Source organism: Colletotrichum fioriniae (genome assembly GCF_027942845.1).
Source record: "Colletotrichum fioriniae strain IMI 355084 chromosome Unknown scaffold_1, whole genome shotgun sequence".
Taxonomy (NCBI): Eukaryota; Fungi; Ascomycota; class Sordariomycetes; order Glomerellales; family Glomerellaceae; genus Colletotrichum; species Colletotrichum fioriniae.
The window spans coordinates 4,695,799-4,720,724 of NW_027076837.1; the positions used below are offsets into that span (position 1 = coordinate 4,695,799).

Consider the following 24,926-nt stretch of genomic DNA (forward strand, 5'->3'; position numbering starts at 1 on the left):
GGAACTTTTTGTTTTGAGTTTAACGCCAATTGGACCAAGCATTGCCGCGTCGGGACAAGACTTGTCAAGACGATAAGCGGGCAGGGGTTCGCTCAAATAAGTTCCTCTAAGAGAATCCTAACCGCACGTAATACTCCATGTTCCTTGTCGTTTCCCCCCTCCTTCCGGGGAAATAAACGGCGCCACCCCGCCCCCGGCCTCGGGCGAGATAACACGAACTGCCTGGGAACGCCACCATTCGCACTATGGAGGTGGAGAAAGGAGACCATTTATCCTTGATAACGATACCCTCGTGGTACGTTACGGTGGGATGGTCCTGGTGACCGTTATCACGTCGTTCGGGCATCGGGCAACGTAGGCAACTTCCCTCTTGGGCTCTTGATTGAGTTGAATTGATCCGCCGGTTGCCCAAGTTATATGAGGGACGCGTACCTACATGTATCGTGAAGCATTGTTCTTGATGTTGGTCGATTCCAAGCTGTGACCAACGCCCGTGAAACCCCAAATCGATCAGCCATTGGGCTATGACGATCTAGCCAGTGAATCTTCGCTGCACAGAGCCTTACAGTAGCCATCAACATCAAATTCGCGCTCGATAACATAGGTACAGCCTGTAGACGCCATGGCGGACGAGAAGAACCATAGCGTGGACGTAACGCAGGCGGCGACAGACCTCGAAAACTTCCAGCGTGATCATCAATGGGACCCCAATCTTCCCCAGGACAAGGCCGACATGGTGAAGAAGGCGCTTCAAGACGGCGATTCTGAGGAAATCATTGCCGCCGATGCCATTTTGACGGAGGATTCGCCCTACGAGGAGGTGCGTGCCGCTGTACGCAACACGGATGGTGGTGAAGTCGCAAACACGGTTCGAGCGTGGATTCTGGGCATGATTTTCGTGACAATTGGGAGCGGTCTCAACATGTTTTTGAGTATGAGGTAAGTCGAAACGAGCTGAACGAGGCTTGAAGATGTCAGGAACACCGATTACTGACACTCGTTTTCCATCCTTACAGGAGTCCCGCTATCAATTTCCCATCCATCATCGTCCAATTGCTGGTCTACCCAGTTGGGTGTCTCTGGGCCAAGGCCATGCCAATGAAGGTCTTCAACACATTTGGCGTCCAATGGACCTTCAACACAGGCCCATTTACAATCAAGGAGCACGTCGTTATCACCCTCATGTCCAACGTCTCCATCGGCTACGCCTATAGCACCGACGCCCTTCTCGCGCTGCAGGGCAAACCCTTTTATGACATCAACCTCGGATGGGGCTTCCAGCTGCTCTTCACGCTGAGTTCTCAGCTCATTGGCATCGGCCTAGCAGGCCTCTGCCGCCGGTTTCTCGTCTGGCCGGCCGCCATGATCTGGCCTAACCAGTTTGCCAATACGTCTCTCTTCTACGCCCTTCACGACAAGAGTAAGAGCGACGGCACGCACAGCAACGGCTGGATCATCAGTCGGTACCGGTACTTCTTTTACGTCCTCGCGGCCATGTTCTGCTACTACTGGATTCCGGGTGTTCTCTGGCAAGGCCTATCGGTGTTTGCCTTTGTCACCTGGATCAAGCCGAACAACATCGTCGTCAACCAGCTCTTTGGAGGTTTCACTGGCCTCTCTCTGATTCCCATCACGTTTGACTGGACCTATGTGTCTGCCTACCTGGGCGACCCCCTCCTTTCGCCCACGCACACGCACGTCAACGTCTTGATCGGCCTCTTCACCTTCGTCATCATCCCCACTATCGGTATCGCCTACTCGGGCGCCCTCTTCGCGGACTACCTCCCCATCAACACGTCGCAGACCTACGACAACACCCAGAGCTCCTACAACGTCAGCAAGATTCTCGGACCCGGGTACACCTTTTCAGAAGAGAAGTACAAGCAGTACTCGCCTCTCTTCCTTCCGCCCACCTTCGCCCTCAACTACGGCCTCTCCTTCGCCGCCCTGACGGCCGCCATCGTCCACTGTGGCTTCTTCCACGGCAAAGAGATCTGGTACCGCCTCAAGGCCGCGCGAAACCAAGAAGCCGACATCCATCTCAAGCTCGCGAAGAAGTACGTCGACGCACCCGAGTGGTGGTACGCCGTCCTCCTGCTCTTTGCCATCGGCCTCGGTCTCGCGACGGCGGAGGGCTACGACTCCCAGCTGCCGTGGTGGGCCTTCTTCGTCGCCAACTTTCTGGCCATGATCTTTGTGATTCCCACGTGCACGATCCTCGCCATCTCGAACCTCGGTCTCGCGCTCAACGTGCTGTCTCCGTTCTTGGCGGGCTTCATGATACCCGGGAAGCCGATTGGTGTCATGATCTTCAAGGTGTACAGCACGATTACCCTCGGCCAGGCGCAGACGTACTCCGGCGATCTCAAGATGGCGCATTACATGAAGATCCCGCCTCGCGTTACGTTTTGGTGTCAGGTTGTGGCTACCATTTGGGCCGTCTTTGTGCAGATTGCCGTGATGAATTGGACGCTCGGCAATATTGAAAACTGTTGTGCGCTGTAAGTCTATACAAAGAAACTCTCATGATTACTTACTCTTGCTAGGGTTGATAACTGATATTTTGATTCTAGTACTCAACACGCACACTTCACCTGCCCCAACGGCCGAGCCTTCTTCTCATCCTCCATCGTCTGGGGCGTGATCGGTCCCCGCCGCATGTTCGGCGCCGGTTCCATCTACCACAACTTCAACTACTTCTGGCTCATCGGTGCCTGCCTACCCATCGTCTTCTACGTCCTGGCCAAAGTCCTCAACCTCAAGTTCGCAAAGGTCCTCCATGCGCCCGTCATGCTCGGCGCCATGGGCTGGCTCCCGCCGGCGACGCCCCTCAGCTTCTCCAGCTGGGCCATTGTCGGGCTCATCTTTAACCACGGCGTGCGCACGAGATTTCACGGGTGGTGGAAGACGTACAACTACATCACCGCCGCCGCGCTCGACGCCGGTCTCATCATCAGCACCATTGTCATCTTCTTCGCCATCACGTTGCCCAACGTCACGATCCCGCAATGGTGGGGAAACGTCGACGTATATAATACCTTGGTGAGTTGCATATGCATCTTGAAATTGGGACCCTCCCCCTTCCCTCTCCCCCCGCGAAACGCGGATGCCCGCAAGTGAATGCGCCCGCTGGCAACGCTATCTGACGTCGAGGCTCATTTCAACTAATCGTGTCTTGCATATAGGACTCCACGTATGGCGCCATTCTCAAGACGGTGGGGGAGAATGAGACCTTTGGTCCGACCAGTTGGTGAGAGAGGATCGTGAATCACCCTGCATGACGATGCAGACAGCCGCAGTTAGCGCCCGCGGGGCCCCCAGATAGGAAATTAGTATTGAATTACTGCCCAAATTGCTACCCAAGCGGATCTCGCATCCTTCCATCTTCTTCTAGATGTATTCTAGAAGTCGTAATTCAAAAGTCACAGTGAAATCGGTAAGCTGCCTGGAGGTATTGTGAGATTTTTAGAGCGGGGTAGAGGAGACAAAACTCGCAGTCTGATTATCATTTGTACAGTTTTTTTTGGTAATGTATCTTCTGAAGATCATAGTGATTGTGAAGAAAAAAAAGGCAGAAAAGGAAATACCAAACAAGTCTAATTGTACTCCGTGAATGCTGGCGGATTCTCGTTATTTGTTGATGTTGATGTTGTAGTCGCAGCAGGGAAAAAGCAAAAGAGGCATTTGATGCATGCAATCATGATAGGTGTCATAAAAAAAGGAAGGAAAAAAAAGACATTCAGAGCCGCCGTCGTGCCACTCATAGCACCCGTCTCAAGAGCCGATCGATCGATGGTAACCATATCATCATCATCATCATCCTAGAAATGCGCGTCATCTCATCGCCCGTCAAATCCCAATGTCACAACTCAAGTTTTTTTTTTTTATATCTCAGTCCGCCCTGGCCGTAGCGACGTCGTACATTGAAGCCGAGACCTCGTGTTCAGAAGCCCGATGGCTCCGGGATCGCGGGAGGTCGATGCGCTGTCTGTACGGCCGAGCGGCGCCGTCGACGTGGTGATCCGACATTTTCCGCGGGAGGTCCTCACCTCTCGGCGGGGGCGCTTCTTTCCGGGAATGCCTTCTCTCTCGAGACGCGTGGGACCGGATCGAGGACGCGTCGTCGCGCTCTCGCTCTCGCGGGGGCGACGGCTGCTGCATCGGCATCGGGGACGGGAGGTCCATCGGAGGCAGCGGCGGGGCCGGGGGCGGAGGGGGCGGCATTTCTGCGCTGACGAGGGGTTCCCGGTCCCGGTCTCGATCTCGATCGCGTTCCCGGTCGCTGCGGTCGCTGCGGTCGCTACGGTCGGGTTTCCGCTTCTCAATGACGGACGAGGTCTCATCTGGTCGCAGAAACACATCGGGGTGGTCCGGATCGCTTCCGTCCTCGGGCTCCTCGTCAAAGTTGAACTCCTCCTCGTCATCCTGGCTCCCGCCGCCGTTGACGACACTCGCCTCGAGCTTGGCGCCCTTTTTGCCGACGAGTTTGCCCTGGCGGTACTGCTCCAACGCCTTTTTCAACACGTTGCGCATGACGGCCTTGTTCACATTCCTCCGCACCCGGTCAAAGTAGCGCGTGACGTCGCCGACGACCATGACTTGTGCGTCGTGGTCGATCTCGAGCACGTCGGCGTAGTTTGCGCGTGAGTTTTCTTTCACGCGGAACTTGCCCGGACGGAGCTGCATGCCGACGGGGGAGAAGGGAAGACGATCGAAGGGCGGGGTACGGTCGTTTTCGTCAAAGACGTAGCCCTGCTGGCTCGAGTCGATTCCGGGCTTCTGGAAGTCATTTTTCGTGGGGGTGGAGATGGGACTGATGGTATCGTCGATCAGAGGTTAGCGAGATGAAAGGTTTGGGTTTGCTATGGCTTGATTTGGTTTGCTGACGGGGGTTTGGCGGGATGAGGGGCGTTGATGAGGAGGGGTAAAAAGCAACAACAAGCTCAACCACATCAACAGAGGGATACCGGCGGTTGGAGACTGGAGATGATCATAACTTACACACAGTGGCAGTAATGCGGAAAAGTGTCGCTGTGTCGAAGGACGATGAAGCGCGTGTAGCCAAGGCACTTCCACTCCCACTCGAACTCGTGCGAGTCTGCCCAGAGGAACTCGAAGACGTCGCCCACCTCGCATCTCGACGCGGGGCCAATATCGTAGCCTTTGCGAGCTGGAGATTGTCTCAGTGTTAGCAAACAGATCTGGTGATTTCATGGACCGTTGATCCTCGGATTGTACTCACCCAGAGGGTGCTCGTACGAGCTCTCGTGCGTGCCTATGGACGCATCGTCCCCGTTCCCCGAGTCACTCTTAGTGCTCTTGGTACTCTTACTCCTGAAAGTCGAAAAATCTCGGTTCCCGATCACCATCTCTTGCCACACATCCCAGGAACAGGAAAAAGAGGGAAGAGGAAAAGGAAGGGAAGAGAGTTTCTAAAGGGGGTTGTTTAAAGATTCAATTGTCGGTATGGTGTATGGATAGCTCTGGCGGAGACCAAAGAGAAAAAAAGGTCGAGGCAAGGTAAGGTAGGTAAGAGAAAGGGTACGGAGAATGGGTCAAATCATTGCAACATGACGGAGACTGAAGACTGGGGGTGTGGGATGAGCGGTGGGATGCAGTACCTAGGTAGTGGTTTAACCCAACCACGAGAACCACAATCGAGCAGCAAGAAACCCGGGGCTGACTGGACTCCTTTGGGCTTGGGATCTCGGAGCGATTGAGATGAGGCAGGGCGAAATGCAACAAGGGGGAAGGGATCACCTCGGGTAGGGACAGAACAGACTCTGCTCGTCTGAGTAGAGGTGAGAGGTGAGTGAGAGAGGCGAGGCGAGGGTCGTGAAGGGCGGTCTCGTGGAAAACCTACGGCCACGCTTGCGGCAGAGAGAGCAACAGACCAAACAGAATGAAGAGATTCTGGCTGGCTGCTGCCTCTCTCTACTTTTTCCGCCACGTCGCTACTATGGATCATGCGCGGTGTATGATGCCCAACCTCCACCGCCATGCGTCGGCCGCGATGTCAATGGCCGCGGTGAGGGTTCTCGTCTCCACCCCGCCGCCATTCCAACCAGACGTGAGTTGTCCCAGAGTGCCCCCCTCCCTAGGAGTACATGAAGTACAGGACCCATCGTTGTCACCGCCATTTCGGCACGGATCATTTCACCGGCGTGCCGGGGTTGCTGATCAATCAGTCATCTTCTTTCGTTATCTCTCTCCCTCTCCTCTCTGACGTTGCTCAATGGGACAACATCATTCTTGGAATGAGAATCAAGTTCAGCTCGTTGTCTTCTTCAACACACCTGCCTCGAAAGGAGGGTGTCATGAAGCCTAACTCGGCCCAGGACCGTCCATGTTGCGCTGTGCTAGCAGTGTTGGGGGGTGCGGGTGTAGCCGCCTTACTATCAGCTGAATGAGGGGTTAATGCGCCTATTAATAGGATTAGTTTAGGGGCCCTGCACAGGAATCTCCCAATTGAGAGGAGCAAGCTCGTCAACGTTGTCTTGAAAACAAGAAAGCAAGACTTTCAGGTCGACTCTGAAGCGAATCTACAACTCAATGATCACATCACGAGAGCTCACGAAAGCTCACGAGACAGTGTAGCCACTGGTGGCTCACCTCGAGCATATGATCAAAGTCGCTCGCTCGATCGATCTGTATCGGTGCCTGAGCACAAGGCCCAACGGCGTGGCACAACGCTCTGCAGCAGCAACAAGGATCCCCGTGTCTCACCCAACCAGGAACAACACGTTGGACATTATTCACTCAGTCGCGATAACTTTAGATTACCCATACTCTAAGATGGAAGAGCGTAGAATCATGACATATGGTGCCTCTTACTAGACTCACTATGGCGCGGCCTACCTAGTACTCTGCAGGGAGTTCATACGCACGCACGCACCATGTCTTGCTTGTCTGTAGCGTTGTCCAAGGTGTTTGTTCGTGCCGGCACAACTGGGTAACCTTTCAGCCAAGTCAATCTCCGCCCGAGAGGAGCCCCATCGAAGATCACTCACCGAGAGTTTAAGACGCGGTCAAGCTGATTGAGGGATTTCAACGCAGGAACGAAGATAGAACGTATGACTTTTGATAGTCAAAGACCCAGATAATTCTAAATACGTACAGAAGAATGTAAATCACAAGGAACAGAGTTGCCAAGGTATGGCACCAGTTCAACCCCTAGATCCAAGTCCTGGCAAACTTACCTAGTAAATGCCCCATTTCACCGCCTGTTGGTGACTGTTCCCGTTACAGTCCATCTCTCCCTTGGCTCCCACCTTTCCGTCATTATTCTCAAACTTCTCAATCGCAGTGTTAATGATATCAATCACATCCTGCCCACCGACATAGAATTCGACGTTCCCATCAACCTTGGTCGCCTCAACACCAAAAGAACACCCGCCAAACTTGGCAATCTCGCGCTGGTTCTTCCCCACGACCTGAGTCGTCCAGTCGGTGCCCCCGTCGCCCTCAATGTTCTTGATAATCTGCCGACAATCGCTCGCGCTCGGCGACGCGCCGCTCGTCTGGTCCTCAAACGACGACAAGCCGCAATAGTCCTTGCCCGGCGGCACGTCACACGGGTAGTTCTCGGTGGAGCCCTTTGTCTCGTCCCTCGTCGCTGACTCCCATCTCTGGAACGCGCGCTCGGCGCTGCAGACGGGGATGCGGATGAAGCCCGGCGTCGTGACGTCCACGTCCAGCAGGTCCTCCTGCACGCCCTCGTCATCTACGTTGGCGAAGCCGCCGCCGTTTTTGCCGCCGTTGGCCAGATAGGTACGCACCGCGCCCTTGATCAGGTCCTCCTTCGTGACGTCGCCAAAGCTGTCGCCCAGCTTGCCGACACCCTTGGGCGCCGAAAACTTCTGGTCCACGCACCCGCCCTCGGAGCATTCGTAGGCGTCGCCGTCCGGGCTGGCGAGGTAGTACAGCTTCCCGTTGTAGCACGCACCCGTGGCCTTCATGGTCTCGTCCGAGAGGTAGTCATCCAGCGGGTTCGACGCGTCGCAGCCGTAGCCCGAGTCAATGACAAACGCCCACGCGCTTGAGGCATGCCAGAGGGCGGGGATGGCATAGGCGAAATAGGACTTTTGAATGTTTGATAACAGCGTAGTGGCGTCTTCGGTCGGCTTGACAGATTTGGGATACAGATTACCATTAGCGATGGCCTTGCCGATGAGGCTGACCGACTCGGAGGAGCCGTCAAAGATTTTCTCGAGGGCGAGGGAGGTGACTGCAGCCCAGCCATCAATGACTTGGCCCATGTAGTTGGAGAACTTGTCCTGGTCTTCAGGTTTCCAGTCTGATTCGTCCGCGTCTGGCAGCAGGTCTTTGGCAATGGTTGTGCTTTGGCCAATCAGGGTCATGCTGGTGTCCTTGAGGTTGTCAAGGGACTTGACGAACTTCGGCAGAGACTTGAGGAACGTGTTGAAGAAGGGTCCTGCGGCAGAGAGTGTTCCCAGAGTGACGAGATCGATGAGGAGGAGGAGCCAGGTGTTGTCCTCCTCGGGAGGAATTGGCGCAAAAGTGTTTTCCATATCCTTGAGCGCGGCGACGAGGCCTGTAGCGGCCTTATACAGAGCGTCATAGTATGTGGCGTGGATATTTCGGATTGTGACGATCGAGTTCCAAATCAGCTGCGCCGCTGGCCCCGAGTACTCCCCGTCCATGCTCTTGGAGCATCCGTCGGTACTACAGATGTCACCCAGGACGCTCCCACAGTTGTCCGCGCCGGCCTCAATCATGAGTGTCGCATGCACAGAAGCGAGGAACTTGGTATCACCATAGGGTTGATCAGTCTCTTTCCATATTCTCACAACGTCCTCCCACGCCGCGTCTGCATTGAGACCCTGCCAGAGCTCATCAACGTCTCGGTGAAGCTGGTCCACTGCGTAAATGTTCGTGCAGTCGTAATCGGTCCAATTGCCGTTACGGGTGTAATCCGACTTGGGATCCTGCCCGCTGATGGCGAGCTGCTTGAATTGCGCCCAGTCTTTCGCGGGTGCGGGCACATCGTGGTATTTCTGCAAGTCTGTCGCCCAGTCTGTGGTGCCTCCCATACCCCAGGCAGTGTAGAGCGCCGCGCGCGTCTTCTTGGTGCTGGCGCTCATGTAGGCGACGTACTCGCCGTCGTCGTAGACGAGCACGTCGCTGTTACTGCTGGCATCGAGGAAGCTCGTCACCACGCGACCAGCGCGACGCTTGTCGCTCATGATCTCGGCGATCTCGGCGTCGGCGATGTAGCCTGCCGTCCCTGTGCAGACACCCTTGGCTGCCTCCGAGTTGAGTCGGTCGCCGGTGTACAGGCAGTCTGGGCCCCAACAGCTCGGGTCCGCCATTTTGAAAGATCGCCCGTAGCTGGTGACGCCGACGACGACCTTCTTCCCCGGTACGCCGGCTTTGGTGATCATGGCCAGGGACTGCTTGGTCTCTGTCAGGTTCACCTGGCTGCGCAGGCAGTTGCCCGTATCGCACCCTTCCTGTGAGTTTGCGTTGTTGGCATCCCATTGACCGTGCAGATCATACGTCATGTAGACGATATAGTCAATGACCTTGCCGATGGCGTTGATGGGGTACTGCTTCAGGTACCAGTACGACGAGGGGGCTGCGATGGAGACAGTCTTGCCAGGCAAGAGGTTCTTCAGCAGCACGAGGAAGGCCAGGTAGTTGGGGCCATCGTCTTCGCTGGCGGGCGGGATGCCGGGAAGATCAGGCGCACCGGGGTATTCCCAGTCGATGTCAACGCCGTCGAGGTTGTGTTTCTTGATGTAGTTGGCAATGTTCGTCGCAACTTTGAGGCGGTTGGCCGGCGTTACGGCCTCGCGGAAGATCCAGTAGGTGTCAGGGAAGGTCGAAAAGTCCCAGCCGCCAAAGGACAAGATCTTCTTTGGTCCATTGATGCGCTTGAACTGCGCGAACTGGTACGAGGACAGTATGTCGCCAACTTCTACCTCAAAGTCGGCTGTTAAAGTGCCAAAGGCAAAGTGGATGTGTGTGTACGCTGACGAGTCGATTTGCATAGCATCCTGGAAGAGGCACTCACGTCCCAGGCCGTAACCTTCGAAGTAGCCAATCCTGATACTACCTGTGCCATCGCCTTTGACCACGTCAGTCCCGCAGTTGGAAATGCAGCCATACGTGCCCGGCTCAGCAGTTCCAGGGGCTCCCGTGTTTGTATCGATGCAGAAGTCCTTGGTGATACCGCACTGGCCCCAGATGTTACAGCAGGCGTTTAAAGGGCAGGGGTTGAGCTTAGCGATATCCGAACCATCAGTTGGCGGCGTCGTGCCAGGTTTCTGAGGACCGCAGTTTGCGTTGGCAATCTCGGCGGGAAATGGCGGCGTCCCATCACTGAGACACATGATCGTATCCGTGAAGAGCAACTGGCAGCCGTTCCAGCCCCACGTCTTCTTATTGAAGTCCTCGAGCTTCTGTCTCGTGAGACTGTACTCGGCAGCGAGATCATCGCAGTTGTCGTTCGCCTTCACCTGGTAGGAGTAGCATGAGCCGTCCGAGTTCTTGTCTGGGCTGAAGTCGGGCATGTCGCCGGTGGTGCAACAGACGTGCTGCTTCGGCCTCAGAGTCGCACAGAAATCTGATGCCGAGTTGATCTTGGTGAACTCAGCCGCCGTGATGCCGCACTTTGTTGCTAGCGCCGCGCAGCTGTCACCGGATTCGACCTGCACGGTTTTGCATTCTGCGCGAGCATGGAGTCGGCTGTGGGCATTGCCGTGAACACGCTTGGCTATTGTCGAGTTGGCGGTGCTGTTTGTTGGAATCGTGCCGTTCGAGGGCAGAAGAGGCGTGGCAAATTTGACTTGGCCACCAACGCTGATGGAATCCTCGAAGGAAAGGCAGGTAGCATTATCCCACGTCTTGAGGGCGTCTTGAATAAGGCCAAATGAACCATTACTCAAGAGCATCAATCCAAAGATGTGAGTGCTGTCGTAGCCTGGTTCGCAAAGTTGCATGGCCAGGCTTGGTGTCGATACGTTGAGAGTAGGCAAGGTGTCGTGGAGGTTTTTGAGGGCTGACTCGCCGATGCCTTGGTTCAGCAGACCTTGGCCAATGTAGAGCCCGACTGTAGCTTGACCAGACTGACCAAACATGATGAAGGGCCCGTCGGTCTCGCCATGCCCGTGATCGACATACTGGCGCATTTGTTTGATCAGAGAGCGAAGGCCGGCGGTGGCTTGGCCAAACCCCTCTTGCCACCATCCAATTTCAAAGTCGACGTCGACTGACTCTGATGATGGAATCCGAGCGGTTGAAGCAGGAAGCTTGGAGAAATCAGGGCCATATGACGAACAGGCATGAATGCGGTGATTAGCCGCCTTGTCGTCGACGGGGTCGTAGAGGGAGAAGCGGTAGAACATGGTCTGCTTGCATTTCTGCATCTGCTTGAAGTCGGGATAGACCGACCAGTTTCCAATATTGGGACCGGACACACTGCAACGCTCTGGGCAGGTTTCAAAGCTGCTGTAGGTAGGGCTGGAGGGAAGTCTCAGCCCGGTCCGCGACCTCGCTGAGGCTCCCTCAGCCAAGAAGCCAACAGCCAAAAGACCCGCAGTGAGCCAGGGCAAGTTCATATTAACTCTAGAGGCTGAAGCCTCGTGCAATCTGAATGAGGAGGTAAAGAAGGTAGGAAGTTGACACGTTGAGATGATAAGACGAAGCAAGGCAAAATTGCAAGATAGGAGACAAAAGACTGGAAGGAGCGTACATAGTTGACTCGTTTCAATACCTGTAGTGCTAACATCGCAGCAGCTTTATATTATTCCCAGATCTGAGTTAGACAAAGTCTATTTCTAAGTCGACTCTTGAACCACGATGCTGAGTCCTTTTTCGAATCCGATCTCGCACAGAGTTCTGAATCCCGTTCCGATTCCCCCTTTGATCTCAACACCCTCCATGACCTAAGAATATCGATCAAAAACAAGTTCTAAATTGCGAGTAAGCACTATTGAATCCTTGAACGGCCAGAAGGCAGAAAGAACTTCATCTCAACGCAACACAAAACCTCCATCCCGGCTGTCTGGAGGTTGCTATATCCTTGCACTTTTCGGGGGCGAAAAGAGCTGCCTTATGGCCCTTGCCTCATAATCACCTTCCTTATGCCGTGTTTCCCGAAGTTTCCTATGATTCTAAGCCTAAGTAGCAAGGCTCTACGCTTGGCAGCTCGTTCAATGAGCCTTGGCAGTTGGACGCATATTACAGCAAGTGATCCTTCACGCAACTGCCCCCCCTTTACCAGGCGTGAACAGCAGCTGATTTTCCAGAGAAAACACTTCCGAAGGATTGGGGTGGAGTCTTCCAACCCCGGAGAGACAACATGCTTAGAGTTAAGCTCAATGAGCGGGCTGGCGGAAGCGACGGAGCGGGATGGACCGCCACTCTCCGAAGTTCGCCAAGCCCGCCTCCCTCCCCCTTTCCACATCATCTTCCAACATATTCCCCTGCATATGAAGGTGCAAAAGTTCCGAATCTCCTCCGCTCCCGCCGTGCATATCCATATTGCTACCTTGATATTACATCAGCCCCAATGATATGCTGCTCTTTCCTGTATTCATCCAAGTTAAATCCTTCAAGCATGGTCACCCGCGAACTACATGCAGGAGACACAGGAGGACGACGCAGGGCAGTTTTGTTCAGCCTGATCTCAAATACCTTTACAGATCCTCAATGAGGCTTCAATTTTCGTGTAAAGTTCCATAATCTGTCATTTCGGTGTGAAATGCAACTACAATTAAGCCCTCTCTCACATCAAAACGTGGAAGATCGCACCCAATGCGGCAGCCAAACACACCACTCCTCCAAAAACCAACCCATGAACTGCAGCATTTTCGTCACCATCGTTGCCTGAAGGGCACTCGATTGGTGGATTCTGGGCCTCGCACGCCCGAGCAGTGACAGTGGCGGAGATGCTCGACGCCTCGGCCTCGCTCATCTTGATCTGGCAAGGGTTCGGCGTGACCGTTGATGATGCCACCACAGCACACGTATCGCCGCCTGGCCACTTTGAGATTCCGGTGGAGTTGAGCGTATCAGTCACGCTGATGGCGACACCCGCGTCAGATGAGCAATCCTGTTCGTTTGTGGCGGCCACGAGATCCACACTTTGCCCGGCGTTCTTGGTAGTGAAGATGATGGCATGAGACGTGTTATTGCTTGGAATTTCGTAGGGATAGTTGAATGAATCCTCCGTGCAGCTAAACCATGAGACGGTGTATCTGATCTGCCAGGTCCCTTCAATGTTGAACATGACGAAGCCGCGGTATTCATAGTATGGGTCACTGCTAGAGAAGTTGGCAAATCTCACATCGTACTCCGTGGTCTTGACCGAATCGCTCTTGTTGTTGTAGTTCCATATCGAGAATCCGATTTTGAGAGCGAGCCCCGGCGCCAAATGCGAGTTTTGGAACCCGAAGATGATGGGTAAAAGCGGTGTTGGCGCGTATGTCTCGTTGCGGGGGAATACCAGGTCAACTTCCACGACGCCCGACTGATCGCTTGCTACGACGGTGGTAGCTCCGAGGATGGTCCAGACACAGGCTAGAAGGCGCCACCAATGGATCGTCCAGGATAGTATGTGCATGCTGACACTCTACCAGAAATGGAAGCTTGATGGATGGTAGCAGGCGATATTCGATGCTTCGGTTCTGATGGGGCAAAACAGGCAGGCAACAATTTCGTTGCGATGGGGAAAAAGAGGCACGGAAAAGTAAGAAACATGGAATTTTATACAGATGGACGGGCAAGGAGAGCACCTGGCCACCCCCACAATCCCGGGGGATTTCCCGCCATCCTACCCATTTCAGCCTGCTCGTTCAGCGTGTGCTCCGTCCCTTGACTGTGTGACGGGAGAAAGGAGTTGAATTAAAGCACCAGAGTTCTCGTTGGTGCCGATTGGCCGGCTTGGCGCAAACAATTGTCTGCACAATGTGACAGAAACCGATAGAGTTGATAGGCCGGTTGGTCTGGTCATCCTTGCCACGGGTGCCTACATAATACATGTATTGAATCCTGCTCGGCAGCCTTGCCAATGAGCGGAAGCAGTATTAAGCAATGATCCCGCACGCCGCGCTTGGCGCCAAGGTGGTACCTGAGAGACTTGGCATGTCTCGGCAACTCTTAACCGTTTCCTCTTTTACGCCACAGGCCGTGTAGAGTTACAGTCAAGAATCCATCGAACGGCTTTCGGGTTTAGATGTGGTTGAATAGGGACAAGCGTTTGCTAGTGTAAGCTGAATCACGATGATACTTCGAGCACTGTACTTTCCAAAGTCGAATTAGTTCATGTGACCGGAAATGGGATGTTCTCAAGGTTAAGTTGCTGAGAAGTTCATTTTCTTCTGCCTTGAAGGATTACATCTAGCGAAATTTGAGTGCCTTCTCGAAGAGAGAAAAACGTCTCGAAGGCGAGTATAAGACCTCGGCTTCTCTATCGCCTTCAAGTACCTCTTCATCATCACCAGCATCATCATTATCAACATCATACTTCTCTTGTCTCTCTTTCAAGTCTTCTCTCGCTTCCAAAAATCTTTCTCAAGATGCAGATCGCTCATATCATGGCCGCCGTGGGACTTCTTCCTGGATTGGTCTCTGCTAATTCCGTCCGCTCACGCCGCGCTGTCGACTGCGCCTTCTCAACGACCCCTAGCAAAAGCGATACTTGCGCAACTTTTGCGAGCAGCTGGGGACTCTCTGTCGATGATCTCCAGAAGTTGAATTCCGGTATCACTTGTCCAGCACTGGACACCAGCAAGTCGTACTGCGTGATCGGCACGGTCACTGATGACCCAGAGCCGACGACTACGACTACCAAGAGCACTACCCTCATTACGTCAACCACCTCCAAGACCTCAACTACCACCTCCTCCTCTTCTACCACTACCACAGCTGCTGCCCCCAGTAACTCTCCAACCATGCCCGGTCTCGCAGCCAACTGTGACGGTTTCTATAAGGTGTCTTCCGGTGACTCCTGCGACGCCATCTCATCCAAGTACGGCATCAGCACTGCTCAGTTCAAGAGCTGGAACACCGAGATCAACGCCGGTACGTACAGATATTTGATGTGGTAACAATAATCTAACATATTGTCCAACAGATTGCACCAACCTTTGGCTCGACTATTACGTCTGCGTCCATGTGCCTGGCGCGACCACCACCACTCAGGGCACCACCCAGCCAACGACTCCTCCTTCCACCGGCCCGACACCGCAGATGCCCGGTATCGTCTCCAATTGCAAGACGTTCTACCAAGTCAAGTCTGGTGACAGCTGCTGGTCCATTTACAGCGGCGCGGGCATCACGTTTGAGCAATTCCTCTCGTACAACACACAAGTTGACTCGAGTTGCAGCAACTTGTGGCTGGGTTATTACGTCTGCACTGGCGTGTAAATCTTGGGCTTTTCATTTTCATGGGCCCAGATAACCGTCCGACGCAAAGTCGGCTTTCATCATGTTGGTTTTAGTCTAGCATAGTGTTATATTCAACTAAATTTCATTTCCCTGAGCATTCCAGTTTCAAAATTCGTATCCTTTTCTGTATTTGAGCTTTGTGCCTCTGATTCCTAGCGTTCTTTCTCCACTGTTTACTTTTCCAGCATGAAGACAACCTTAAAGATGCGTAACTACTACAAAATCCAGAATGTGAAATACTTGTTCTTCATCAGACCGTTAAGAGTCTAAATCTGACGAATTGTCATCGGCCACGTACAGCTTGCCCATAGTGCAATGACAACCCCTTTTTCGACTACAGGGAAGTCGTCCGTGAAAACCAAGACTGAGTCGTTCTTTGATGGGACCAGTCGATCCCGTCATGCTGTGCCCACTCTTTAACCTGAAGTGCCGGTGACCCACTCCAACCCTCCAGTGACATGCTTGACGAAGTACTCCTCCGAATAAGACTCATTAGTGTGTCCCATACCAGTGTAGAAAGCCCTAGCCACACCCTCATACATGGAGTACCACGAAATTGAGTGCATGGGAGGCATGTGCTGAAGCTCCGGCGATAGAGTAATTTCGTCGATATATGTCTCTTCTACCTTTGCAAGGACTTTGTATGCAGAATCACCAGCAGGATTTGTCTTGTATGCGTACCACTCGTCCGTCCGGTTGTAGCTCTCCGGAAGACCAGAGGTCGAGGGATGGGCAAAGTCAAGGATGGTAACGGTGTCCGGGCGAATGTTGCCATCTAGAAAGAAAAAACGTCAGAAAGGCCAGAATTTTCTTGTTAATAATTGACAGCCGAGATTTATATTGACTCACTAGGAGGATATCGCTCTTTTTGAGCGTCGTCACAGATGTCGTCAGTCTCACAAGGGTGGGATCGGAACTTTGGCGAGGTCAACAAAGCTGCTCTACGTGGGGATCCGGACACTGCGTCTTACCTGTGCACCAACAAGCTTCTTGAACCAATTGGGCATGTCGTCTCCAAAATCACCGGCTGTATTCCAAACCGTCAGACATACGTTCTGCGCTGCGACTACATCCATCAACTGAAACTTACCGGCGTGAATGCCTAGCCAAGAACCACCATTGAGCAGGAAATCGTTCAGGGCGTCCGTTTCATTGCTTGACAAATAGTTGCCGGTCGTGGAGATGAAGACTAGAGTGCTGTAGGCGGACAGGCTCCCGTTGGTGAAGATGGCAGAGTCTTCCGTCGCCGCGACTGACCAACCCTTCTGATTGGCAATGGAGCTCACGAGCTGGATGCCATGAGGGATGCTAGAAGCTCAGACGTTCTGATTAGACCGGTGACACGAGATGTAGAAAGCAAGATACGTGCCTTGCGTGGCGATAGCCAGCCGTCTTGGAGAAGAGGAGTAGGCTAGGAGCTGCAGAAGCAGAAACATGGACAACATGACTGGCCGCCACAACCGCAGCCGTTAAAAGGTTTGAAAGCATAGCTATAGTCTAAGAGACGCCGCTAATGCCTTTTTTCTTTGGTAGTTGAGAAAGTATGAAGATCGATGTTGGCGTGAGATTGACTTTGGACCTGCATGATACTAGATATTTATTATTTTCTCAAAATCCGGAGATCATTCCCAAGTCCGCGCACGTTCGTATTGATCTTCCTTGGCAAAGCGAAACCGAGGAAAGAGTGTTGAGTCGGATGTCCATACCTACCTAGTTACAAACGGCACACACAATTCTACAATGGGATAAGAAATTCCTGGCTTCCGTCGGATACAAGTATGCTTAAGTCCTGATAGGGCTGAAGTGGTTGTACTCTTCTGTACCTGTGGGTCTACAAGCGAACAGCAGCATATTTGCGATCACTTCGAGGTACTTCTTGCTACCTTTCCGGCATTTTGAACGATTTTGTTGTCAGCACTAATTCCACTTTACGCGTAGGCACTTCTAGGATCGGGGGCATTAGAAGAGTCTACTTGGGAATCTGTAATAGTAGAACAAGCATCATGCTCCTTGATTTTCGGCCCCAAAACCTGTCTCATCCTAGGGTATGGAGAATCTTATCAGATGTGACGACCAGATGATTCGATAGGGGAGGCCAAGAGTGTGTGGGTAGACTCGAATCCGCCATGGGGGCCTGTTATGAGTTTAAGGCAGGTGAATGAGAGAAGGCACTTGATATTCGGGCTCCAACTGGCATATTGATCTAGCCAGTTTCCCTCTCTACTGCGGCATCGGACGTTGGCCGGGGAGCCCACCTTGCTCTGAGTGCGGCTGTCTACACGAAAGTTCTCGCAGCTTGCCAAGTTTTCGACGGCGAATTTTGCAGGAGCTATATGTGCCGTCAATAGGAATTCGAAAGGCACGAAATTTTGAAGCGACGAAGATCTAGAACCCAAGCTCGACTGTATCTCCGCTGAAACTCCGCAGAGGTTCCGCTAAAGAGCAGAAAAAACCACCAAATCCTTGGTACAGGACAAAGTTGTTGAGAAGCATGATCGAACCAGGGATCTGTCAAAAACGAAAGGGGGAGGTAACACTTTCTTTCCTAATCACGCAATGTGGCGCTAATCTGTCCAATAGGGAAGGTGAATGTACGCGGATAAGACAGAATGTGGTTCATCCGTATCACGGTAGATCTTGGCGCTGACGATGCGTTCCGGTTACCGATTGAAGGCCCCGCGGCAATCAATGAATGCCGGTCTTGTGACGGCATTTCCCAAGAATTGTTGCCCCAGTCGACGGCGTAAGTGCCCTATTTGGCAATACTCTAGAGCTCGCGACCTGCCTCATCTAGGCTCATCCCTGTTTACACGCGGTGACGTCCGTAATGAGTAGTTTGGCACGTGATCAACTCTATCATCAATACTGCGGAAACATGTCACGCTGCTCCTCATAAACATGTAGTCGAGACTGCGGGCTGGAATTCATCACGGCTGGCAACTGGTCACATACATGAGCTAGCAAGCTTCGCTGTTAGGTAGTGAAGTTCTACTATTTCACTGTCAGCGGTAAATGGCGGGCCCGGTGGTGGATTAACATGTAGCTAGCCTTTAAAACGGTCCACCTTTTGCGGGCTGAATCATTCCATCTGATATATTCTTCGTGGCCAAGCTGCCAGATTGTCATTGGCAATTGTTGAATCATGTTCGCTAGCTAAGTACCACACGAAACTCTCGAAATCCGCATACTTTAGCTCGAATACCCTCTGGCTTTTCATGTTTCCTTCGTAGCTATCCCGTCGAGTGTTTAATGGTGTCAGTATAAGCAGGAACCCGTGCTTATTTAGAGAAGAAGTGGACTACGTGCTGATCCGATCCTATCCCCTCTATATTCTATATTCTCAAATGGAAAAAAAGAAAAGAAAAAGATGTTGGAAGCAGGGGTAGAGAAAACCGGACAACGAATGTTTTCTGACGCTCTTCGACGCACTCGACGGGGGACAGTAGACTTATCTTTTTGTTTCTCACAGTGAATATATTTGTGAGACTAGCCGCTAGCATCGGATACAGCACTTATTTTCAGTCTTCACTTATTAGGTGCGTTCCGTCCTCAATGCAGGACTAGACATAAGACTCATGGCAATGTCACGCGATTAGCACCTCCCCAGATGCAATCGCAACAATAAGGCGATTCATTCCCATTCGAAGGTTTGTTGTAAGAAAGTACAGGGCTTTACCTTTTATGTCATGCTGAGGTCAATTCTGCTTCTCGTCTCATTCGCAATTTCTCATGTAGAATCATTAAGTGATGTTTGCCTATAATCCAAGAGATGCAGGGCCGATCGATCTTTCAGGAATGATTAAATACAAGCAGTTCATTATTATGTCACGTCAACCCGTTGCAGCAAATCAAGCCTCACTCCGGTCTGAAGTCATCATTTCGCCCAGCTGCTGTAGCACAAGTTAACCCCCAAAAGACTAGCATCGAGGGCGGATACGAGCTGGGGCTTGGCTGCATATCGACAACACCAATTGGACTATTACGTTCTCTGTCAGCTGCATCATGCAGTCGGAAGGAAGACACTTACTTTCGCTGCTTACCTGGGCGGGGTAACTTTCGATTCTTGACCTATAAATACTAATCAGCTGTGTCATGCACGCTGCCAGGCTATCAACCATTCTTCCCATAATCAGTTGAGTTACTTAGTTAGCAAAACGGTTAACTCAATCAACTTTACATTCCAATTCTGAACTCGAACATATTAAACATGATGACTCTTCAATATTTTGCAGCCTTAGCACTTGGTGTTAACGCTCTCGCTACTTGGCCACCGCAGGCTCCGGTCAATGAGACCTGCAATGTAGAGGGCAGCATCAAGCCTGCATATGGGAACTATGGTCTCGGGTCAAACTTCGACAACGCATACGAATGCTGGGAGTTGTGCACCGATGGGCGCCGGCCACCTCGTTGCCAGTCCTTCTCATATGAGCCGGCCGCCAAAGAATGCAAGCTATTCGATGTCTCCGTAGAAGATGGTGTGAACGAAGAGACTGGTACGGGTATACTCTTCTACAACAGGGATTGCTTTGTATACACCCCACGGCCTGGAGTGAATAACAAATACTAGAGTATTACCTTAGTCAAACATACTGAGTGGTCATTCACCAAAGCCGTTAATTCCTTAGACGCGTATCTCTATTCGCACTTGTTTCAATGATAGCTTTCCCCGTAACCTTTCCTTTCAGATCGCCAACCTAGTCTACACCAGAAAGCTTCAACGCATTCCGCTGGGATTCTCAAAACCCTCTGTTCTGGGGCCAGTGCTTACTGAAGCCATCTTTCGCCAAGCTCCAACCGCTTTCCATCCACCGTAGCTTCGGAGGGCTTCGCGTCGATTACCATACCGATCATGCGAACCCACTCATCAGTTCTGTTTGCCCAGCTATTGCAGATCATACAAATTAGTTTCAGTCTTCCAAAAAAGGCATTTTCTTTGCTCAAAGAGACATGAAAAACGTACGCGTGCATTGCCCCGCGTTGAACAGCGACATCTCCCGGTCGAAGCAGGCTTTCGACAGTGTCTTCATAGTCAGCCTTGCCATCATTGGCGCTGAAAGCAGTCTTTGGTGTGATAAGGACAGGCGTCCCCTGGTTGACAGCAACGTAGTCGACTGATGGGGTTCGATGCTGGAATGATTGAGTCAGCCTTTGGGGTGGACTCAGGACCAGACACACGTTAATGATTTCGAATCATTTGCTACGACTTTTGATGAGAAGAACACCAGCTTACCATCGGAGTGGTGTATCCAGGGGCCAAGTCCAAGAAGTAAACGTTCACCCCCCCTGGCAAGACTATTCCACTTCCAGGGACGTCAGAAAAGACCGGCAGGCCACTTTAAAAAGTCAATAAACTGTTCGTTCGATTTGGAGGACCGAATGTTACTTGCAGTCCTTCGTTGCTGGCAGGGACAGCCGAGATGGTCCCGATCTTGGTTCTCTGAAGAAGGCCGTCGAACATGTTTTCTGTTACCAAGTCATCGGTGACTACCTCTACTCCAGGTTCAGTCTTGTCGTTGCCATTGTCTGAGTCGAGACCGAGATTGGAAATCACGATACGCCGGCGAGGGGATGAATTGGCCATATTGGTATCGCTACCAGAGAGTTTGATTTCTGCAGTGTTCCGTATTTCAGAGACGGAATGCTTCGGCGACTTGGCGAGTTTAGAATGTCAAGGAGTGTCGAAGCTTCAATTCTATCTGCGTGTGGATTTCACAAAAAGGCACCTGCCAGATCAAGCCTTATGTAGTCAAGCCGACTCAGTTGGCTTCAAACATCGACCCTGAGGTCCCGGAGTGGCATGTATCATTCCGGCGCCGAGGAAATAAGGGCATTAGCCACGGCGCCGGTAATGTGGGCCCGGAGGATCACCCTAAAGACTCCTACTCGTGCTTACTTTGGGCTTTTCACCATTCCTTAAAACTGCATTAGTGCTGACGTTTGCTCCCGGCCCCGAATGTTGCTCCATCTTCATTTCTGATTAGTAAGGATAGAAGCACGTGAAGCAAGGGAAATAGACGAGCTAGAAAAAAGCCGCCAGCGCTAAGTTGATCAGTCTCTACGCGGATCCAATCCACACAACATTCAGTGTAGTTGCACTTCGCTCAGTCCATCGGGGAAACGTTGACTGCCTAAGATATTCATGAAAATAGTAGGCATTCATAGCCGAACAGATCAGAATCCCTTGTATGCATGTTCGGCTGCTTCAAATTCGCCATTGGTAGACCACAACGCACTTAGCTGAAGGAGGCAACGTCCTTCGGCTCTGCTGTTTTGCGGGGATTGACCTGTCATTAAAGCAGTCTTGGCCAAATCGTTGTGCCAACGTGCATTATTTGCCATAGAGTACTAACTAGATAATATAGGCTCATTCATGTCGCAAATAGCAGTGTACTCTGCTGAAGCAAGTGATTTCTGATTCTCCTAACAGTACCGACCTCTCGACATGAAACTCACTTATTCCTTCCCACACTGTTGCAACCCTTTATTGTGCTCACGGTAGCCCAAGCCAAACCAAACATCTGAAATAAGTCTGTATCCACGGCCAAAGCCCAGAGGAACATAATGTTGGATAGAAAAGCTCTCCTTCATTTCAACCAGTCGTTGTGGTCTTCACTTGTTGTGTCTCAAAACTATCCTCTCACACACTTGAGATTGCAAGGACTCGAGTCGCGGGTTTTCTTGGAACCCCCAGGCACGAACAATTAATTAGTCCTCTTGGGTATTAATCGTAGTATCATAAGATCTATCCAGGTTGAATGGATACTTGCCCACCCTCAAAGTTAAGGGCCCGGGAAGTGGGAGGCCTCTTAGGCCGGTTGGTCACCTTACCCACCACTGGGAACCACAACTGTATGCAGGCAATATGAGGTGGACCCCGAAAAGCCTGTTCCAGTCCGACTGTTCGAGTTGTTTTTGAAGCTTCAGGACGTAGCATTCAGGCATCGACAAGACAGTGGCTGTTTCGACTAGAAGATAGATGGATCGCGTGGAGACGGCTCGCTGTAACTATGCCTCCGCTGCGCCTGAGTTTGCCCCTGGAGAGCTTACAAGTACCCATCTTCACTAAACGAAACTCTATCGGTACCCAAGTCCCCAATGCCGTATTTCTCTGTGTTTTGAGGATCTGCGGCTTCGCTTCAAGGCTTCACCCCAAGGCTTCGCATCAAGCAAAAACAGCTACTGTAGGTACGTAGGCGAGCATGCTAACCCCGGAATATGGGCAGATATGGATTGGTATGTCTTCAAGTTGCCTTCCTAAATAGGTCATGATTTGAACTTTTTCTGCGCAGGCAGAGTTCGCAAAGCAGTAAAGATTGAACGAACATGGTATCGATTATGTATTGTTGCCCCTCAAACTCAATAGACTTTTGCTCAAGCTTCTGTCACGAGCAGAAACCCCCCGAGTCCGCAGAAACCTTCGTGGTGGTTGTTTCGACCAAGGATAGTTTCAAAGCATTCGAGCCGAGTCAGTCTAAGAGAGTTCGGATACTTCATGCTACATCTAACCAGGAAGGACGTTGTTTCCTCCACTCGAATCACCAGACAACATGGATTTTCTGGTATTCAACAGTCGAGCCAACTTTTGGTATGGCGTTCAACTGCATGGAAAAGTCAGACATGCTTTCCGCGGTATAAGGTAGCACGCAAAGCCTGTACACACATAGGGAACTAATGAATTGAAGATAGAAATTGGTATAGAACAAGTAACCAGACATGAATAATAACCAATAAAATATAACAAAAAGAATAACCCCGAGACTACCAAGCTTCATGTACTCGTTGAGGGCGCTGCTCACCAAATTGGCTGGTTCTGTCCTCGGTAATGATCTCAACTTCGTTTGACACCACAATACCGTTCGGCGGTTTGCCTGATGTGGGAGTGGAAGAGCCTTTAAGGTTTTGCAACTTAACGTCGCTCATTATGCGTTCCTCGCTTTCGGTAAAAGTGACGTTGGATGCAACAGGGTTTGCGCTTGGAGGACCAGTCCGTCGCGAGGAATCCCCATGGCCGCCCCCAATGGTTCGGAAGCCGCTCGGTGTCTTGTACGCCTTTTTTGTGTTCTTGGATGATCGTAAGACATTGGGCCAAAGAGGCTTGAGATATGTTCTGATGAGAGGGAAGATCATGGGAAGGTTTGTGGTGACGACCGCGACGAAGGTTTCGCGAGTACCCCATGTGCCGGCAAGTTGGGCACCATTGACGGGATCCTAGTTCAGTTTTACTTAGTGAACAGATACGGACTATAATGAGAGGTGTTCCCGATCGATGAAACGTACCACGAGGACGAAAATGCTCTTGAGCGTGGCACAGACCAGCACGAAGATGCCTGCACCAAGCACAATAGTCGATGCAATCTTCTTGACAAGCCTCAATGTTGACTCCCACAACAGAGGAATAGGAATTAGGATGAGATATATATCGGTCGAGACGTTCGCAGCGAAGGAGGTCCATATGATCGGTAACGATACGGCAGCTTGACAGGAATCTAGAAGAACGACAGTGAGGACGCGTCACACGTTGGCTTTGAGGTTTATCAACTTACTGCCGGGGTCCGGGCTGATTTGCCAATACTTGCTGAATGGAATGCACGACAAAAATACTGCTCCAAGAGAGGCGACAAATGTCCCGATAACCAGGCCGAAGCCGATCCAGATACGCATGCGATATCGACGACCTAGACCTTCCTAAGCGCACGTGTCAGTCGAGAAGTATGACATGATGGGGTCAGATGGCAGAGGGGTACCGTAAGTCGGAGGTAGAAGACCAACATCGCAAGCTTCAGCAGCCAGATGAGCGCCGAATAAGTGGTCCACCCAGCGATCTGAATCTTCGAGCCGATGACTCTATTGACCTCTTCAATTAATGATATCAGACATTGGATTCAACGTCCACTCACCTCAGTTGGTATTCCGGATCGCTAGTAGATAGTGCTGCCCGCTCTTCGTCTGTCATGCCATTATTGGCGAGTCCATGGGCTATGTTGCCAACGGAGTAGGCTAGGGTCGATTGAACTGTGTAGAAAAGCTGGATAAAGGAGACAAAGATCAGCATCAGGCTTTCCTTAGTCCCGCATTAGCATCATCAAGAAAACGTACAACTGCTCCCCACACTAGGTAGTCATCAGCCCGGAAATTTCGGAACCCCACGGCCTTTGCTCTAGCGTACGTCCTCAAGGCCGTGACGACCACTCCGATGCCGTAAAGAGTCCACGCCTCGATCGTGAACTGTCGACCTGCCTCGGCGGCAGCTGCAGCGGCAGCCTGCGCAGCTGGGTCCGTGAGATCGGTGGTCGACATTGGCAGATTCTGTCTCAGTCGAGTGAGTGGGGTCTAGATAAGTCCAATGACTGCGGAAACGACCGAGCAAGAGAGCAAAATCAACTACGGAGTGCCATTCGTACAAGTATTAAATCCTGGGATCCCAGGAGGAGTAGAACTGAATCAAGAAGGAAGTCTAGATGTTTGAATCAGGGTCTACGATCCATCACTAGTGCAAGAGAACCGGAACATCG

General features: G+C 51.9%; 7 protein-coding genes across 7 annotated transcripts; 2 read left to right on the plus strand and 5 right to left on the minus strand.

Annotated features, from left to right (window-relative positions):
* Nucleotides 1-622: 622 nt before the first annotated feature.
* On the plus strand, nucleotides 623-3,254 carry N0V96_001185 (uncharacterized protein; the record flags this gene model as incomplete). The annotated part of the gene is made up of 4 exons (XM_065756158.1): nucleotides 623-932; nucleotides 1,070-2,501; nucleotides 2,574-3,042; nucleotides 3,186-3,254. 4 exons carry the CDS (start codon nucleotides 623-625, stop codon nucleotides 3,252-3,254), a joined length of 2,280 nt encoding a protein of 759 aa, XP_065615398.1.
* A 637-nt stretch (nucleotides 3,255-3,891) lies between these two features.
* Nucleotides 3,892-5,369, minus strand: N0V96_001186 (uncharacterized protein; the record flags this gene model as incomplete). The annotated part of the gene is made up of 3 exons (XM_053196830.1): nucleotides 3,892-4,813; nucleotides 5,002-5,170; nucleotides 5,243-5,369. 3 exons carry the CDS (start codon nucleotides 5,367-5,369, stop codon nucleotides 3,892-3,894), a joined length of 1,218 nt encoding a protein of 405 aa, XP_053045757.1.
* A 1,830-nt stretch (nucleotides 5,370-7,199) lies between these two features.
* Nucleotides 7,200-11,390, minus strand: N0V96_001187 (uncharacterized protein; the record flags this gene model as incomplete). The annotated part of the gene is made up of 1 exon (XM_053196829.1): nucleotides 7,200-11,390. One exon carries the CDS (start codon nucleotides 11,388-11,390, stop codon nucleotides 7,200-7,202), a length of 4,191 nt encoding a protein of 1,396 aa, XP_053045756.1.
* A 1,361-nt stretch (nucleotides 11,391-12,751) lies between these two features.
* On the minus strand, nucleotides 12,752-13,588 carry N0V96_001188 (uncharacterized protein; the record flags this gene model as incomplete). Its single annotated transcript, XM_053196828.1, has 1 exon — nucleotides 12,752-13,588. One exon carries the CDS (start codon nucleotides 13,586-13,588, stop codon nucleotides 12,752-12,754), a length of 837 nt encoding a protein of 278 aa, XP_053045755.1.
* A 973-nt stretch (nucleotides 13,589-14,561) lies between these two features.
* On the plus strand, nucleotides 14,562-15,393 carry N0V96_001189 (uncharacterized protein; the record flags this gene model as incomplete). The annotated part of the gene is made up of 2 exons (XM_053196827.2): nucleotides 14,562-15,048; nucleotides 15,101-15,393. The coding sequence occupies 2 exons, from the start codon at nucleotides 14,562-14,564 to the stop codon at nucleotides 15,391-15,393; spliced, it is 780 nt and encodes a 259-aa protein (XP_053045754.2).
* Nucleotides 15,394-15,830: 437 nt separating this feature from the next.
* On the minus strand, nucleotides 15,831-16,859 carry N0V96_001190 (uncharacterized protein; the record flags this gene model as incomplete). Its single annotated transcript, XM_065756159.1, has 5 exons — nucleotides 15,831-16,189; nucleotides 16,264-16,330; nucleotides 16,386-16,441; nucleotides 16,505-16,722; nucleotides 16,780-16,859. 5 exons carry the CDS (start codon nucleotides 16,857-16,859, stop codon nucleotides 15,831-15,833), a joined length of 780 nt encoding a protein of 259 aa, XP_065615399.1.
* A 6,313-nt stretch (nucleotides 16,860-23,172) lies between these two features.
* On the minus strand, nucleotides 23,173-24,711 carry N0V96_001191 (uncharacterized protein; the record flags this gene model as incomplete). The annotated part of the gene is made up of 6 exons (XM_053196825.1): nucleotides 23,173-23,622; nucleotides 23,692-23,900; nucleotides 23,958-24,099; nucleotides 24,159-24,258; nucleotides 24,312-24,426; nucleotides 24,507-24,711. The coding sequence occupies 6 exons, from the start codon at nucleotides 24,709-24,711 to the stop codon at nucleotides 23,173-23,175; spliced, it is 1,221 nt and encodes a 406-aa protein (XP_053045752.1).
* Between the last annotated feature and the right edge of the window lie 215 nt (nucleotides 24,712-24,926).